We start from the raw sequence: 19,335 nt of genomic DNA on the forward strand, positions 1-19,335 counted from the left end.
AAAAAATACAAAAATTAGGCAGGCATGATGGTGCATGCCTGTGGTCCCAACTAATCGGGAGGCTGAGGTGGGAGGATCACTTGAACCTGGGAAGTTGAGTACATGCTACAGTGAGCCATGATCCTACCACTGCACTCCAGCCTGGGTGACAGAGCAAGACCCTGTCTCAAAAAAAAAAAAAAAAATATATGCAACATTTATTAAATATAAATTTTAATTTATAAGTATCCCTTTTAATTTTCTAAAATTCTGTGTGCTATACATACTTAAATATGAAACAATGGCATTATAAGAGAACTTAGGATTCTTTGTGGCATATTATTTGTTGACAGTTTTTTTACAGTACAACTTTGACATTTAATATGTTAAATTAAGTATTGTATACCCTTGTCCTTCAGCTTTCATAGATAATCTACATCATCTTTGTAAGCATCTTGATTTTAGAGAAGATGAAACAGATGTAAAAACAGTTCTTGGAACTTTATTAAATTTAATGGAAGATCCAGACAAAGATGTTAGAGTGGCTTTTAGTGGAAATATCAAGCATATATTGGAATCCCTGGAGTCTGAAGATGGATTTATAAAAGAGGTTGATAATTTTTTTTTAACATTTGGGTTTACATCAACCTAGCTCTAAAAATTTCTTTAACCAGTTAATTTTATTGTTCTAGCTTTTTGTCTTAAGAATGAAAGAAGCATACACACATGCCCAAATATCAAGAAATAATGAGTTGAAGGATACCTTAATTCTTACAACAGGGGATATTGGAAGGTATACTTGGCAGCATTTATATTTTTCCTTATTTATTTTGGCCATTCTCCTTTTTTATTTGCTTGGTGTTAAAAATGGCGATATGAGATTTATAGTCAAAATTTGAGTCAACATGCATTTATTTATAGACTTCCATTTGTTTCTTGGACATTGATTTTATATATATATATATGTATTCATATGTATGTTGTTTGTAATTTTAGGGCCGCAAAAGGAGATTTGGTACCTTTTGCACTCTTGCACTTATTACATTGTTTGTTATCCAAGTCAGCATCTGTCTCTGGAGCAGCATACACAGAAATTAGAGCTCTGGTTGCAGCTAAAAGTGTTAAACTGCAAAATTTTTTCAGCCAGTATAAGAAACCCATCTGTCAGGTAAGAGTCAGCATTTGTTTTGACTATAGGCAATAGCAGTACTTTTTAAGAGTTACAAAAAAGAAGAAATTTATATGTGTTTTATTTTGCTTTTTTTTTCTTCTTCAACTTTTATTTTAAGTTCAGGGGTATATTGCAGCATGTACAGGTTTGCTACATAGGTAAACATGTACCATGGTGGTTTGCTGCACAGGTCATCCCATCACCTAGGTATAAGCCCAACATCCATTAGCTATTATTTCTGATACTCTCCATTCTCCTACTCACCTGATACGCCCCAGTGTATGTTGTTCCCCCCATGTGTCCATGAGTTCTCATCATTCAGCTCCTACTTATAAGTGAGAACATGTGGTGTTTCGTTTTCTGCTCCTGTGTTAGTTTGCTGAGGATAATAGCTTCCAATTCCATCCATGTCCCTGCAAAGGACATGATCTTTACTCCTTTTTATGGCAGTATAGTATTCCATGGTATATATGTACCACATTTTTTTTATCCAGTCTACCACTGATGGGCATTGAGGTTAATTCCATGACTTTGCTTTTTTTTTTTTTTTTTTTTTTTTTTTATCAAGACAGAGTTTTACTCTGTTGTCCAGGTTGGAGTGCAATGGTGTGATCTTGGCTTACTGCAACCTCCACCTCCCAGGTACAAGTGATTCTCCTGCCTCAGCCTACTGAGTAGCTGGTATTATAGGTGCCTGCCACCATGCCTGGCTAATTTTTGTATTTTTAGTAGAGCTAAGGTTTCACCATGTTGGCCAGGCTGGTCTCAAACTTCTGACCTCAAGCCACCCATCCGTCTCGGCCTCCCAAAGTGCTAGGATTAGAGGCATGAGCCACTGTGCCTAGTCAACTTTGCTATTGTGAATGGTGCTGCAGTGAACATACATGTGCATATATCTTTATTATAGAATGATTTATATTCCTTTGGGTATATACCCAGTAGCAGGATTGCTGGGTCAAATGTTATTTCTGCCTCTAGGTCTTTGAGGAATTGCCACACTGTCTTCCACAATGGTTGAACTAATTTTCACTCCCACCAATAGTATAAAAGTGTTCCTTTTTTTCTGCTACCTTGCCAGCATCTATTTTTTGACTTTTTAATAATAGCCATTCTGACTGGCCTGAGATGGTCTCTCATTGTAGTTTTGATTTGTGTTTCTCTAATGATCAGTGATAAGTTTTTTTCCTGTTTGTTGGCTGGCTGCCTGTATGTCTTCTTTGTAGAAGAGTGTTTTCATGTCCTTTGCCCACTTTTTAATGGGGCTATTTGGGATTTTTTTTTGTAAATTTGTTTAAGTTATTTGTAGACTCTGGATATTAGACCTCTGTCCGATGAATAGATTGCAATATTTTTCTCCCATTCTGTGGGTTGTCCACTCTGATGATTGTTTCTTTTGCTGTGCAGAAGCTCTTGAGATTAAATAGATCCTATTTGTCAATTTTTGCTTTTGTTGAAATTGCTTTTGGTGTTTTTGTGATGAAATCTTTGCCTGTGCCTATATCCTAAGTGGTATTGCCTAGATTTTCTCTAGAGTTTTAAGCCTTTAACCTATCTTGAGTTAATTTTTGTATATGGTGTGAAGAAGGAGTCCAGCTTCAATTTTCTGCATATGGCTAGCCAGTTACCTCAGCACCATTTATTAAATAGGGAATCCTTTCCCCATTGCTTGTCTTTGTCAGGTTTGTCAAAACCAGATGGTTGTAGGTGTGTCTTCTTACTTCTAAGTTCTCTAATCTGTTCCATTTGTTTGCTTTTTAAAAGTTTTATTTTCTTTTTTAAACATTTCTTAGAGACCAAGTTTTGCTCTGTTGTCCAGGCAACATACAGTGATCATGGAGTGGCATGATCATAACTCACTGACGCCTCTAACTCCTGGGCTTAGAGACCCTCCTACTTAAGCCTCCCAAGTAGCTGGGACTACAGGTGTGCACCACCACACCTGGCTAATTTTTTTTTTTTTTTTTAAAGAGATGAGGTCTTCCTATTTTGCGCAGGCTGCTCTTGATCTCCTGGCCTCAAATTATCCTCCCACCTCTGCCTCTGAAAGTGCTGGGATTACTGTCATGAGCCATTGTGCCTGGTTTAAAAAAGAAAGCACTGTGTTTGCTTTAAAAAATTATTGTTAAGGCCGGGCGTGGTGGCTTACAGCTGTAATCTTAGCACTTTGGAAGGCTGAGGTGGGCAAATCACCTGAGGTCAAGAGTTCAAGACCAGCCTGACCAGCATAGTGAAACCCCATCTCTACTAAAAACACAAAAATGGCTCACGCCTGTAATCCCAGCACTTTGGGAGGCCGAGGCGGGTGGATCACGAGGTCAAGAGATCGAGACCATCCTGGTCAACACGGTGAAACCCCGTCTCTACTAAAACTACAAAAAATTAGCTGGGCATGGTGGTGCATGCCTGTAATCCCAGCTACTCAGGAGGCTGAGGCAGGAGAATTGCCTGAACCTAGGAGGCGGAGGTTGCGGTGAGCCGAGATCGCGCCATTGCACTCCAGCCTGGGTAATAAGAGTGAAACTCTGTCTCCAAAAAAAAAAAAAAAAAAACACAAAAATTAGCCAGGCATGGTGGTGGGCACTTTTAATCCCAGCTACTTGGGAGGCTGAGGCAGGAGAATCACTTGAATCCAGGAGGTGAAGTTTGCAGTGAGCTGAGATCATACCACTGTGTTCCAGCCTGGGTGACAGAAAGAGACTCCATCTCAAATTAAAAAAAAAAATTATTGCTAAAAAGGATGTATTTAGTTTATTTAATAGAGCTGAAATCTTGCTATTTTATTTTAGGATATTGGTCTGAAGATACAGGTTATAAATTGGGGAGGAAGAAAATCATCTTATAATGATGTATATAGCCTTTTTAGTGATAGTAAACTCTTTTATGCCTTGGTATTATGTTATATGACACTTTCTTTTAAATATATTCAATTAATGGCTGAAAAGTTAGGTTATGCTAAAATACTGAATTTATTTGTGGTGTAATCCTTAGCATGATATTCAAGTTTTTAAACTAAGCCTGATTATGTCATCTGTAAAAGGCAGATTATGACATAATCTACCTCATTAAGGTTGTTATAAAAATTGAATGAACCAATTCAGGTAATGTAGAATACTATTTGATGCTGCCCTCTATGGTAGCTTAAAAAGTATTAGTTAAAATTTTTTCTTTGTGTGAAAACTAACAATAAAATGGTTTTTTCTCTAGTTTTTGGTAGAATCCCTTCACTCCAGTCAAATGACAGCACTTCCGAGTACTCCATGCCAGAATGCTGACATGCGAAAACAAGATGTGGCTCACCAGAGAGAAATGGCTTTAAATACCTTGTCTGAAATTGCCAACGTTTTTGACTTTCCTGATCTTAATCGTTTTCTTACTGTAAGTTGCAGCATAGAGTTCACTTGAAATTTCCAATTCAGTATTTTGTTCATTCCATTCTAGATTTTGACTTTGATAGGAGATTACTGCTTACACTGTAAAACTTAAGTTTGTTTGAGTCATTGTTCTTTATGGTTAGCTGTCCTGAAAAGTTAATAATAATTGAATAATGCTAATCAATGCAGTTAACTATTTGAGCCCTTATGTCTTTGGTGCTGTGATTAGTTCTGTTGGTAATTCGAAGTCTAAGATGATTATTTCTATTCCTAAAGGGCTGGAATAATAAAGTATAAAACTATAGTGATATAGATGGTCTACCATGACATATTTTATAGTATGGAGTGGTTTGGGAAGCGTTTGACAAGTCATTGGGTTCAGAAAAATAATTTTGTACCACTTGTGTTCAGGAAAAAAAAAAAAAAGAGAAAAGAAATTGGGGCTGAGGTTTAAAAGGTGATGAAATAGATTATCTTTTTACCTTTACCCAAAGGCAAAGTTTACTGTTGCTTTTAATTAATAAATTATAATAATAGCAATTCATACAGAATTTTTCCCTACATTATTACTATAGTTTAACAAACATAAATTTCTTATAAATTGGTCAAATACCGCACGGAAATATGATAGTATGTGGGAAGGACCATAAAACATGCATACCTTTTCATTCAGTCATTCTATTCTGGGAATCAAAAAGCAAAGATGTTTATTATAACATTATCCAAGTAGCAAAACAAAACAAAAGCAAAACCCTCAGAGAAACTAAATGTCTTAATTTTAGGTCGGTGGATTTTATCTAACCATTAATATCATAAAGTATTACAACATTGAGGAAGCTGCCTTATAATATTACAACAATCTTATAATGTTAATATTAAGTTGAAAAGTAAGACACAAGTACCATATAAGTGTCTCTGAGGGCAGAACCTCGGTCTTGTTCACGATCACATCTCCAGTGCTTAGGATAGTAACTGACATGTAATAAGTACATGTAGAATGAATAAATGTAAGGCCATTTCTCTTATCTTTGGATTTTGTATGTATTTTATTAAAAACATCTTAAAGGAATAGACAAAAATGAAAAGAATTGTTGCAGTATTGGGATGATGTGTGTGTTAAAAGTTCTTTTTATGTATATTACAACATCAACTCTTTTTTTTTTTGAGATGGAGTTTCACTCTTGTTACCCAGGCTGGAGTGCAATGGCGTGGTCTCGGCTCACCGCAACCTCCGCCTCCTGGGTTCAGGCAATTCTCCTGCCTCAGCCTCCTGAGTAGCTGGGATTACAGGCACGCACCACCATGCCCAGCTAATTTTTTGTATTTTTAGTAGAGACGGGGTTTCACCATGTTGACCAGGATGGTTGCACTCCTGGTCTCAAGTGATACACCTGCCTCAGCCTCCCAAAGTGCTGGGATTCTAAGTGTGAGTGACTGCACCTGGCTGAGTTTGTCCTACCTGGAATTTGTTGAGCTTCTTGAATGTTTAGATGAATGTTTCTCATCAAATCTGGGAAGTTTTCAGCCACTATTTCTTTAAGTATTTTTTTCCTGTTCCTTTCTCTACCCTCTCCTTCTGGTACTACCATTACATATATGTCGATGCACTTAATGATGTCTCTCATTTCTCTGAGGCCCTGTTTCCTTTTCTTCATTCTTTTTTTTTTTGAGACGGAGTTTTACTCATGTTACCCAGGCTGGAGTGCAATGGCGCAATCTCGGCTCACCGCAACCTCCGCCTCCTGGGTTCAGGCAATTCTCCTGCCTCAGCCTCCTGAGTAGCTGGGACTACAGGCACGCGCCACCATGCCCAGCTAATTTTTTTTGTATTTTTAGTAGAGACGGGGTTTCACCATGTTGACCAGGATGCTCTTGATCTCTTGACCTCGTGATCCACCCGCCTCGGCCTCCCAAAGTGCTGGGATTACAGGCATGAGCCACCGCGCCCGGCCACAGCATCAACTCTTAAATGTAAAAATTGTCTTTAAAAATTGCATTTATGGTTACTCTTGCTTATTCTTTAAATACAAGTTAGTTCAAGTAATACTTCAGATTTGTAATTTCTACCTTAGAATATAAGTATATTTTAATACATACTCCTGAGAAATTATCTCTTTTAGTTTTACATTTGTTTTTTATTGTCTGTTTCTCTCCCTTTTTACAATGTAAGATCTGTGCTATCAGGTGCCTTGCCTATTTTGTTTACTGCTATGTGCAGTGCCTGAATCATAGTAAATTACTCAGTAAATATCATTTGAGTGAATAAATGGTTAATCTGAATTCAAATATAAGTCATACATGGACTTCAAATTTGTGTGGCGTTTAAAAATATTTTTGCACGGAGCTTATGTGAATATTGTTTTCACCCAGACAAATGTACTTTTTGATAATTGTTGTGTTCTTTTTCAGAGGACATTACAAGTTCTACTACCTGATCTTGCTGCCAAAGCAAGCCCTGCAGCTTCTGCTCTCATTCGAACTTTAGGAAAACAATTAAATGTCAATCGTAGAGAGATTTTAATAAACAACTTCAAATATATTTTTTCTCATTTGGTCTGTTCTTGTTCCAAAGATGAATTAGAACGTGCCCTTCATTATCTGAAGGTAATTAAATATTTCTGTATGTTTTACTTTTTTATATAAATTAGCATTATACAAAAGATGTAACATTCTTCTAGGAAGGAAGGTGAATAATTTATAGCCTATCCTAGAAAAATATAAATTTAAATGTTGTTATATTAAATAATCTTTGTCCTGAGAGCATATTCAATAGAATTCTCCTTTTGTTGTTTTCTTTGATCATTTCACCATAATGGAATATGATAGTCATTCTTTCATAGGAGAGGTTCTCAGCCTATTTCAATACTTTTCAGTTGATTGGAGTTATAAGTTGACTGATGATAGACACTTAATTATACCTTCAATTAAGTAAGAGGCATCCACCTTCAAATGTAGTATAATGTCTGTATTAATTTAGTTACTTAGTGCTCTGATTACAGTTTGCTCCAGCTTTTTTGCTAGTTTTTACATTTAAAATTGTAGCCTGTGCTGCTTTTTTTGGTGTCATATTAACAAAATATCTCTGAGGAATATGAAACTACATGGGAACAGGAAAACTATTAGAAATATGCATATAGCTTTACTGTTTTTTCTGATGTTAATTTACTTCATTTGTTTCATAATATATGCCAGTAGCAAATCTCTGTTTACATGAGAGTTAGTGAATATCAAATATATATTTATCTTGAGAAAGTATGATACATCTGTATATTGCAAACATAGTATGATAGTGTTTATGGAATATTTACTGCATGTCAGAAATTGAGCTAAATAATTGATATGGATCATTTCATGTAATCCTCACAGTTACCCAATGAAATAAAGGTACTATGATTATTATTATTATTATTATTATTTGTGATGGAGTTTTGCTTGTAGCCCAGGCTCGAGTGTAGTGGTGTGATCTCGGCCACTTCAACCTCCACCTCCCGAGTTCAAGTGATTCTCCTGTCTCAGCCTCCTGAGTAGCTGGGATTACAGGTGTCTGTAACCAGGCCCAGCTAATTTTTGTATTTTTGGTAGAGGTGGGATTTTACCATGTTGGCCAGGCTGGTCTCCAACTCATGGCCACAAGTGATCCACCTGCCTCTGCCTCCCAGAGTGCTGGGTTTACAGGTGTGAACTAACATGTCTAGCCACAGGTACTATTCTTTTGGTTTTGTTTTGTAGCTAAGGAAACTAAGGCAGAGAGTAACTTGTCCAAGTCAACGTAACTAATAAATGACAGCTGGAATTTAAAGCAATCTGAACAGAAAGACTGCTGTAAGCCACTATACTACATTTCCTCCCAGTGTTATGTGTCCCCATTAATGAGGTGATGATATTATAAGACCTTGGAGAAAACTAGGACTTGCTTTTTAATATTTTATTTCTAAATAAAGTTGGATCACTTCTCTTCATTACATATAATCCATGGTAGACCTACCAGGATAGAATAAGATTAGAATTTTTTCCAATGCCTTTTCTTAATACCATTAGTAAATCCTGTTATCTGATCTAGAGCTCCTGATGTACTAATAGCATGTTAAAATCAATATACTTATTTCCATGATGTTAGTATGAAGAAAAAACTTTTTTTAATGTGTCTTTGGGTTAGAATGAAACAGAAATTGAACTGGGGAGCCTGTTGCGACAAGATTTCCAAGGATTGCATAATGAATTGTTGCTGCGTATTGGAGAACACTATCAACAGGTTTTCAATGGTTTATCAATACTTGCCTCATTTGCATCCAGTGATGATCCATATCAGGGCCCAAGAGATATCATATCACCTGAACTGATGGTAGGAAATATGTTCTATGAGGTTTGTTTGTTTTTCTTCCTTTTGCAGCTTAATTACGTAGTTGAAGAAACAATTTTTTGGTAATTTTCTGGCTACTAGCAATTTGTTTAAATTTTAAGTTGGCACTTTTATTTTGAAAAGGTTGATTTGAATTGCATGGTTACTTGCACAAGATCATGAACATAAGATCATGTTTATTTTCTTATAGCATTATCACAACTTTATTTACATATTTACATACTTAGGGCATTAACAACATATATTAGCATTGAAAAATATGGACTTTTAAGTGATTTTAGTAGATTTTATTTTTTCACTGAATAAAAATATTGAAGTTTATTTTTCTTTACTACTTTTAAATTACATGTATATTAGAATATGTTTGTAGCTCTCTTCTCACCCTGCCCCTCCAGCTACTCTTTTCTTAGCTCAATAGACTAAACTTTTTAGTTCTAACTATAGTTTACTCCATTGTTGGTTAGAAGGGAAGTTAGAAAATATGTTCTCTTTTTAAACTATTTCCCTACCATAAATTTGTATTTGAAATCACTTTACTGTTTATCTTAAAAAATATATAAATCCTCAGAATTGAATTACTACTTTTTCTTTTCAACTGCCCTCTTTCCTATAAGAGACTTAAGGGACTATTGGGAAAATATCTTTTTTGTTTGTTTGTTTGTTTTTGTTTTTTGTTTTTTTTTTTTTGAGACGGAGTTTCGCTCTTGTTACCCAGGCTGGAGTGCAATGGCGCCATCTCGGCTCACCGCAACCTCCGCCTCCTGGGTTCAGGCAATTCTCCTGCCTCAGCCTCCTGAGTAGCTGGGATTACAGGCACACGCCACCATGCCCAGCCAATTTTTGTATTTTTAGTAGAGACGGGGTTTCACCATGTTGACCAGGATGGTCTCGATCTCTTGACCTCGTGATCCACCCTCCTCGGCCTCCCAAAGTGCTGGGATTACAGGCGTGAGCCACCGCGCCCAGCCGGGAAAATATCTTAACCCATTTATGCCAGAGGTTGCAAAATATTTTTTGTGAAAAATCAGATCTTGGTGATGACCGTGAGCAGTGGGATGTAAATAACTCCTACAAGCTTAGCGTTCCAATAATGAAACTCTGGGCATAAATTCGTTAAGAGAGGTGTTTATCTTGGCTTTCTCATTTCCTATTCTAGTCTGGCTCTGTTCTCATTATTCTATGAAATTCCTTTTGTCAGGGTCACCCTCATTCTTCTTGGCTATTAAATCTCATAGTCACTTCTCTGTCCTACCTTATTCAACCTTTCAGTATCATTCAATACAATTGGCCATCCTTTCCTATGTGGCATCTGTGATACCACATTGTCTTAATTTTCTTTTTTGCTTCACCTTTCACTCATGTTTAGTCTTCTTTACTGGCTTTTTCTCTGTACATTATATACTTTATCCTCTAAATGTTAGAGTAACTCAGGACTATCTAACTGGCTCTTTTTCCTCAGTCGTCATTCTCTCCTTTAATGATGTTCTTTGATCTCTTTCTTTAAAATGAGTTATATTTTGAAATTTCAGTCCAGACTGCCTCTGAGCTTTGGACTTGTGGTTTTATATAGGTTAGGTCCTGGGAGGAAACAGATGGCATACACACAAATGTTTACGTGGAAATAGTTTAACAAAGGGGCTACTTTTAGTGACATGGCAAAGTTAAGAGAATCAGCAAGGAATGTTAAGGAACCCAGGGACTACAAACAGCAGAAAACTTAATGCCCCACTTAGTTCTGGGAAAGGGGAAGAAATAGTGTTACTAGAAGCTGATTGAGAGCCAGGACCATGAGGGTGGTCCTCTCATTTTAGAGGAATGTAGCCACTGCCAGAAGAACCTCAAAACACAGACAGAACAGGAAATATGAATACCATACTCTATCCTCCTACCCTCTGTTCTAGTGGTGTTTCCTGCTGACTGAATTCAGTGGAAAGCCGGAGGGCAAGGGATCCTAAGTAATCCGGTCTGGTCAGTCTCCCAGGCACGAAGCAGGGCAGAGGGTGGCAGAGAATGAACCTGAGGGTGAGAGAGGATGGCAAACAGAGATGTTTACCATTCTGTCATCTCTACTCTCATGTCTTATAAGCATCTCAAACAATTCCAAGTATATTATGTTCATTAGAAATCTTTATTTTCCGTTTCTAACCTGCTTTTCTCCCAGTCTTACCCATCTCAGTAATGGTACCACAATCTACCCACTTGCGTGAGTCAAAACCTGAGAAGCATTTGTGAACCGTCCATTTCCTTTTATAATCAAACTGGCAAATTTTATTAAGTCTCTCCAAAATATATCCTTTCATTTCTTCCGCCACCACTGTTACACAACCATCATCTTTCTTGGGACAATTGTGAATGCCTCCTAATGGTTCTGTCCTTTCATCTTTCCCTCTCTACAATTAATTATTTACACAGCCTTTGGAGTGCTCTTTTTACAAACTCATATCATTCCCCTGATTAAATTCCTTCTATGGTTTTCCTTTCTTCTGCCTTTACGTAAAAATATGAAATTCTTTACAGAGCGGTCACATTCTCAGTTTGTAATAATATGAACAAAATACTTAACCATATACTAAGTGCTTAGTGAATGATATCTTTTTTTTTTTTTTCTTTTAACATAAAATCTGTAAGGCCATACATGATCTGCCTACCTTCCTACTACCTTTCTATTCTCACATGGTACAACTCTTTTCTTCCTTTCTCCCTATATTTCAACATGATTTCCTTTGTGTTTCTTAAACATGCCAAGCTTTTTCCTGCTTCGAGGCCTTTGCCTGGTTGGTCTCTTCACTTGGAATAATCTCCTGGATCTTTCTCATTCTTTACATTCCAAGAGTTTCCTGAAAGCCCTGTCTCAACTCCCTTACCCTATTTCTTGTTTATCACAGGATCATGTTTATTTTCTGATAGCATTAATACAGCTTTGTTTACATACTTATTTAGTGTCTTCCATTCATACTAGTCTACATGTAAGCTAATGAGAGAGAACGACTTTGCTCATCTTGTACATCTGTACCCAGCACAGGATTCTAGGCATAATAAGTATTTGGTGAGTAACAGATAGTTAAAGTCAAATAATTGTCTGAATGCAAGAACTTTAATATTGGAATGCTGACATAGATTGTGTGATCTTTATTTGCTTTTTATTTAAGCAACATAAACTGGAACTATACAATTAGTGAATTGTGGCTTACCAGGCTAAAGTTGAGCCTCAATCTAAATCAGAAGTTTGCACGACAAAATGCAATTTCAAGTTTTAAAAATGAGATGATTTCCTGTGCTGGGCAAGATAAAGATTTATCCTGACGTCTAATCTGGAGAGGCTTATAGTATACCTCACTCCTCTCTGTGGTATGGTAGCATATACCATCCTACCCTTTTCTTGGCAGTGCATGGAACCTGAAGATACCTAAGTCAGACGCCTCAACATCAAGCAGTATAACTTTCTTACAGAGTTCAAAATGCTTTAGTTGCTACTCATTCCCAGCTCTTTGGTTTGCTTCTTTCTTCTTCCTGTACATAATGATATGAAATAGAAGAATATCCTTTTTTACAGTGTGGTCACATTCTTAGTTTGTAGTAATATGAACAAAGTGATTTAATACTTAACCATATACTGAGTGCTTAGCGAATGATATCTTTTTTTTTTTTTTTTTTTTTTTGAAGCAGGGTCTTGCTCTGTCAGGCTGGATTGCAGTGGCACAATCTCAGCTCACTGCAACCTCTGCCTTCTGTGCTTAAGCGATCTTCCCACCTCAGCCTCCTATCTGGGACCACAGGTGCGTGCCACCATGCCTGGCTAAATTTTTTGTAGAAACAGGGTTTTGCCCTGTTACCCAGGCTGATCTCAAACTCCTGAGCTCAAGTAATCCACCTGCCTCGACCTCCCAAATTGCTGGGATTATAGGCATGAGCCACTGCACATGGCTAATAAATGGTATCTTACTTAGCCTTTACAATAACTCTACGCAGTAGGTGCTTTTAGTGTTCACACTTTACAGACTTGGAGGAATTAAGTAACTTATAGAACATAACACATTAGGAAGCATCAAAATTAAGATTCAAACCTAGATTTGGCTGACTTAAAGCCCATGCCCTCTTCTCCAGGACCTTCTCTTAAGAAAGTATTAACTCAGCCGAGCACAGTGGCTTACGCCTGTAATCCCAGCACAACGGGTGGCCAAAGCAGGAGGATTGCTTGAGCCCAGGAGTTTGAGACCAGCCTGGGCAACATCGGAAAACCCCATCTCTACAAAAAATACAAAAAATTAGCTGGGCATGGTGGTGCGTGCCTGTAGTCACAGGTCCTCGGGAGGCTGAGCTGGGAGGATTGCTTGAGTCTAGGAGGTTGAGAGTGCAGTGAGTTGTGATTGTGCCACTGCACTCCAGCCTAGGTGACAGATACCCTGGAGAGGGGTGGGGAAGAAAAGAACAGAAGAGAAAAGAAAAAAAGAGAGAAAGAAAGAAATAGGAAGGAAGGAACTCTGTTTAAGAAAAAAGAAAAAGGAGGAAAGAAAGGGAAGGAGGGAGGAAGGAAATCTGTTTAAGAAAAAAGAAAGAAAAAGAGAAAGGAAGGGAGGGAGGGAGGAAACTTCAGGAAACCCAGAGTGCCATGGATGATGATATCTAGCCTGCAGCTTTTGATGCCCATGATCTTGTACCACTTTTCCCCTATGTCAGATAATTATTCTGGTAGGATACCTTTTCCTTAATCAAGTACTTCTCTACCTTAGCTCTAAATGTCGTAGAATAAGGACAGTTTCTAGTCTTTCTCTATTCTTTTCTTCTTTTCCTCTCCACTCTACATCCTGACATGAATCAGATCCTGAGGATCCCACCGCAGCTCACTCCATGATTAAAAAACTCATCATTTTCTCATTGTACTGTACTGTTAAATCATATGTTTTCATGGTGACTATAAACCATTTCATTAGTTTCTTTAAATACTGCATGTGAAGATATATGCTTTTGGAGAAACTTAATTCACCAAGTATTTGTTTCTGATATGCTAATCTAGTTAGGTAAAATATAAATGACATTAATTAAATAATTATAATGTCAATATAAGAAATTCAGTTTGTATAAAGCTTATATATTTTTTTATTTCTTAGGCTGATTATTTACAACCCAAATTGTTGGGCATTTTGGCCTTTTTTAACATGCAGTTACTGAGTTCCAGTGTTGGCATTGAAGATAAGAAAATGGTAAGTAGTGGTGGTTGAGTTCCGGTGTGCTAAAATAGAATTTATACAGAATATAGATAAATTCTGCATCTAGCTACAAACATTCAAAGATGAGAAGTAACCAAACATGACATTTGCTATTGCTGAACAACTTATATAAGCTTTTTGAGAGTCTATAAATTGGAATTGTATTCGTTTTATTTAGTTTATGAGGGATAGAACACCCAACCCAAAGTAACCAAAAGAAACTTGTGGCTGTGTAACAGAAAGCATAAGGAGCATAGCTTTGGGCATAACTTGATTTTGCACTCAAAAAAATTCTCAGAATCAATCTTTTGGCTCAGATTCATCTAGATTGGCTCTGTACTTAAGAGCCAGTTAATGAACTCAGTAGCTTCAAACTCACACATCACAGCACCTACCCCAGCACTGGAAGAAAAGAGACCAGCAATCACTGAAAGCTCAAACAATAGTTGCATAATTGATTCTCCTTGGTTCAGGCTGGTCTGGTGTGGGTCATGGCCCATGGTGTTTTTGAACACCAGAAATCTTAGGTTAATATGATGTAAAGCAATTTTATGTTTAAATGGTTGTGCCACAATGAAGTGTCATTATGACTGCTCTAAAAGTTGGCCACCACTGGAAATTTTTGGCCTGTAGACTGGAGTAGAATGTTAAATGTTGGTCACAGTTCATGTTGCTTTCCACCTCTGCAGTCAGTAAGATTGCAGTAAAAACAAACAAACAAAAAACACCTATGAATGGAAGCTTTTATTTCAGTCTATATTTCCCCCTTTTTATATAACCTTAAGGAGCCAAGAAAGACACGTGAAAACTTCACAAATTTCAGCAACCAGTGCCTGTTCTTTTGGTGTCAGCTAGTAAATTTAATCCCCCAAACAACTATTATTCCATCTACATGGCTTCTTTCTTATTGTTACCCCAATTGCTATCCTAAGTGAGAGAATGGCCTTGAATCTAAAAAAACTAGAGTTTGTGTTGTAAACCATAAAGAACTTGCGTGTTTTGGCATATAAAGTCGACCAGAGAGTTTCTTTACCTCTCCATTATAAACTGGAGCTGCTAATAACAGGTCTGGTTCTGTGTTTTTCTTGTGCTTCATTTTCTGAATATATCACTAGTTATTTATTATTATTATTTTTTTTACCAAATTCAGGGCATCTTGAATTTAGTATGATTAAGACAAAAATTTCCTTAACCATTAATCACTGTGAAGTATTCCGTTTACTTCAAAATTTTTTATGATCCTCTCAAATTCAAATGATTTTAATTCAGTTTGTTATGTATATTTTTTTGGGGGGGGCAGTTTGGGATAGATATGAAAGAAATTAAGGAATATGCATTATAACCTTAATAAATTAGAAATTTTCCTGTTCTAGAAGGATACTGTGACAAAATAACAAATCACTTTCAGGGGAAAACAACAAAACAAAGAACTCAACTTGTATTCTTCAGATTCATAATTCCCACCTAAGAAATTGGACAAAACAAACTGGCCAACATTTATTTGCTCTTTTGTGTTATCTGAGAATAGATGACACCTTGATATTAGGTGGAAAGAACTTGTCCTTAGTGCTCATCTGCTCTGGCAGCAAGTTTATAAGCTTTATTCTGAAGCACTACTTAACTCTATAGGCCTTGAAAAGTTTGATGTCTTTGATGAAGTTAATGGGACCCAAACATGTCAGTTCTGTGAGGGTGAAGATGATGACCACACTGAGAACTGGCCTTCGATTCAAGGATGATTTTCCTGAATTGTGTTGCAGGTAAATGACTGCCTGAGTTTTTATTATTATTATTTTTTTTTTTTGCATTTTCCAGTGGGACTAACGTGAATTATTATCTCTTTGAGGGAAATTGGGTTCAAATAATAAATAATTAAGGTAGAAAGTTTATTTAATTGTATTGAAAAAAGATTGTATTTACTTCTTTAAAACATTTTACTATGGAAATCTTTTAACATACTGGGAAACAGAAGAATTATTAATGAACCTACATACCTATTTTTCAACTGTAGCAGTTATCAATATTGCTAGTCTTTTTTTTTATCCACGTCTACCTTTTTTATTGTTAGTTGTATTTTAGAGAAGATCCTAGAATCGTATCATTGTACTTGTAAATACTTTAGATCTATCTAATTGATGAAGGCATTTTAAAAAATAACATTCATTAATTATTATACTTAGCAGGATTAATAGAAATTTCTAATCTAAAACTCAGTCCATATTCACATTTTCTCCAGTTGTCTCAAAGGTATTTTCCCCAAAGATGTTGTATATATCATGTTGTGTATGTCATTTCCTGGAGATGTTTGTATGTATCATTGTTTCTTGAACTAGATCCTAAATGAGGTTTACATATGTATATTTGGTTGCCTCCCTGGCTCCTTAAGTGTCTCTTGTAAACAGCCTCATCCCTTAAATTCCCTACCCACACGTTTTACTTACTTTAGTCTGTTAAGATTTTAGGATTTGGGATTTGGCAAATAGCTAATTTAACTTTTCTATCTTTTCTTTCCTCCCTGTTTTTTTCTATAAATAGGTACCTAGATATAGATTAGATTTAGGTTCGATTTATTATCATAACATACCTCATAGGTGAGGATTTGTGTTTCTTTTGTGGTACAGCATGAGCCACATAATAATATCTGGTTGTCCACTTTTAGTAATGGTAAGATTAGTAGATTTCATCAACCTGAATCCCTTTATTATAAAATTCCTCATTAATCTTTTATCTGATTATTTTAACATTAATTAATCATCATTGCCTAAGTCCATTATTTAATTACAGTTGATAAAATAATGATTTTCTAATTTTATTAATTTTTCTATATTTACTAGGTGGGATTCTTATTAAAACAAAATTCCTCATAAAATTTGGCTAGCTGGGTATGATTGTTCATATCTGTAGTCCCAGCTGCTTAGGAAGCTGAGGCAGAAGAATCACTTGAACCCAGGAGTTTGAGTCTAGCCTGGACAACATAGCAGGACCTTGTCTTTAAAAACAAAACAACCATAGTTCATATAGGAAGAGCAGTTCATAAATGCTTACTATTTCCTTTTAGTAATCAGAGTATAGGTTTGTGTTATAGCAACCCTACAGTGAAGTTTTTCTTCTTTTATAGTATCATTTTGATTACATAGATTTTTTTTTTTTTTTTTTTGAGACGGAGTTTCACTCATGTTACCCAGGCTGGAGTGCAATGGCGCGATCTCGGCTCACTGCAACCTCCGCCTCCTGGGTTCAGGCAATTCTCCTGCCTCAGCCTCCTGAGTAGCTGGGATTACAGGCACGCACCACCATGCGCAGCTAATGTTTTTGTATTTTTAGTAGAGACGGGGTTTCACCATGTTGACCAGGATGGTCTCCATCTCTTGACCTCGTGATCCACCCGCCTCGGCCTCCCAAAGTGCTGGGATTACAGGCTTGAGCCACCGCGCCCGGCCATGATTACATAGATTTTTATAAATTTGATGAATTTTTATCCATTAACATCACTACTCTTTTTTATTGCTGCAATTGTCCCATCTTAAGCAAGTAGAAATCCTTTCAAGTTGGCATCTATGACTTTTGATATGACCTCCATTAATCTCTTATAGATTCTCTGCTTTTTGGCATGACAGGATGACCTGGGCTCATCTTGAACATTTCCTGCCCCTGAGTGAGAATCAGTGATTTTCGTCAAGGAGCTCTGGCTTTGGTTCCTTTGAGCCCAGATTACTTCCCAGTATAGGCACTCATCAGGCCTACTGTCATTACTTCTAAGTCTTAAGTGAATATAGCTACTAGAAAATTTTTGTAAAGAGAAAAAGATTCTGAGTTTATGTGTATATTGCCAATACAGTAAAGATCACATAGTTTTGACTTAACTCTTTGGCTTTACATTATATTTCTTAACAGTTATTCTTTCTTTGTTCCTAATGACTTATATTACACATTTACTTAATTTTTCTTTCTGTATACATATATATGTCTTTAAAATGACAATTTCAATATCACTGCCAATAGTAGGAATGCTGAGTGCAGTTTAAGCTTCTTGGAGGCTCTTTTTGTTAATAAAGACAAAAAGAGATGTATCCTGTTAGAGATGTACAGTCAGAATATGTTTTAAAATCATGTGAAGTAATTGTTTTCTGTGTGCACCTGCTGCCAACTTAATATTTGTTTAGGTTCATTTGTTTCAGTTTGTTTAAAAATTTTAAGCGTTGCTTTTTCCCTGTATTTTATTTAATTTAAAAATTATATAAAACATTTGCATAGTCCCAAATTCAAATCTGTGAAATAAATTATACTCAGAAATCTAGATTCCAATTCTGACCTCTACAGATATCTTTTTTTATTACTTTTTGTATATCCACTCTTTGTAAAAGAATAAGCAAATGCACACACATACATTTTTTTTCTATTAATTCTGCCCCAAACACTGTTTTTCACCTTGCTTTTTTGACTTCATATAATTTGGACATCACTTTATTTGAATATATAGCACTGATCTTAGTCCATCTTTAAAGCTGCCTTTTAATCTATTTGTATATATCATATGTCTTCAACTAATAACTAATTGATAGAGCTTTACAAATAATAAAACTAATGGGACTTAATTTCTATTTGTTTTTTCACATAGAGCTTGGGACTGCTTTGTTCGTTGCCTGGATCATGCTTGTCTGGGCTCCCTTCTCAGTCATGTAATAGTAGCTTTGTTACCGCTTATACACAACCAGCCTAAAGAAACTGCAGCTATCTTTCACTACCTCATAATTGAAAACAGGTATTGTAACTGAAATTAACAGTAAAATAACTTTTTAAACTGTGTTTTTATGTTTCAAGGTATTAGAATTACTGATGGTAATGTGAAACTGTCACTTTTTTAAGTTTCTGGGTTCGTCAATAAACAAAAGTAGTTGGCATGTAATTACATATTGAAATGATGCTATTGCAGTTGTGGCATTGCTTCTATAATAATTATTTCTAAAACTCACTAATTAATAGGTGAGCAGTAAAAAATCATTTTTCATCAATCCTGTAAATGTGAAACCTAATTTACCTTTCTTCTCACAGTCAGAAGGCAGACAGTTGAATACCATGAGAAAGGTTAGGAGAGATACCTACTTTCTGCAGCTTACCTTAGTTGAAACCCTTATTACTTCATTGCATTAAGCTTTGAACCAGCCTCTCTCTCTTCCTTTAAGCTTTATCACTTTTATTGATATTGTTAGTAGAACTGTGTTTTTAAAATATCTCTTTATTGGTATC

General features: G+C 36.2%; 1 protein-coding gene across 5 annotated transcripts in view; it reads left to right on the forward strand.

The window, feature by feature from the left end:
• Nucleotides 1-19,335, forward strand: part of ATR (ATR serine/threonine kinase) — a 108,868-nt gene that overhangs the window by 27,167 nt on the left and 62,366 nt on the right. For 4 of the 5 annotated variants that reach the window (XM_032264380.1, XM_032264372.1, XM_032264345.1 and 1 more), the window contains 9 exons: nucleotides 399-589; nucleotides 672-772; nucleotides 976-1,147; nucleotides 4,355-4,525; nucleotides 6,931-7,125; nucleotides 8,678-8,863; nucleotides 13,990-14,082; nucleotides 15,718-15,848; nucleotides 18,707-18,850. In XM_032264380.1, coding sequence (XP_032120271.1) covers nucleotides 399-589; nucleotides 672-772; nucleotides 976-1,147; nucleotides 4,355-4,525; nucleotides 6,931-7,125; nucleotides 8,678-8,863; nucleotides 13,990-14,082; nucleotides 15,718-15,848; nucleotides 18,707-18,850 — 1,384 coding nt within the window. The remainder of the gene's footprint in view (nucleotides 1-398; nucleotides 590-671; nucleotides 773-975; nucleotides 1,148-4,354; nucleotides 4,526-6,930; nucleotides 7,126-8,677; nucleotides 8,864-13,989; nucleotides 14,083-15,717; nucleotides 15,849-18,706; nucleotides 18,851-19,335) is intronic. The other variant, XM_032264355.1, reaches the window with a different exon arrangement.

The sequence above is a fragment of the Sapajus apella genome, unplaced genomic scaffold (genome assembly GCF_009761245.1).
Source record: "Sapajus apella isolate SASKATOON/1434 unplaced genomic scaffold, GSC_monkey_1.0 scaffold4, whole genome shotgun sequence".
Taxonomy (NCBI): domain Eukaryota; kingdom Metazoa; phylum Chordata; class Mammalia; order Primates; family Cebidae; genus Sapajus; species Sapajus apella.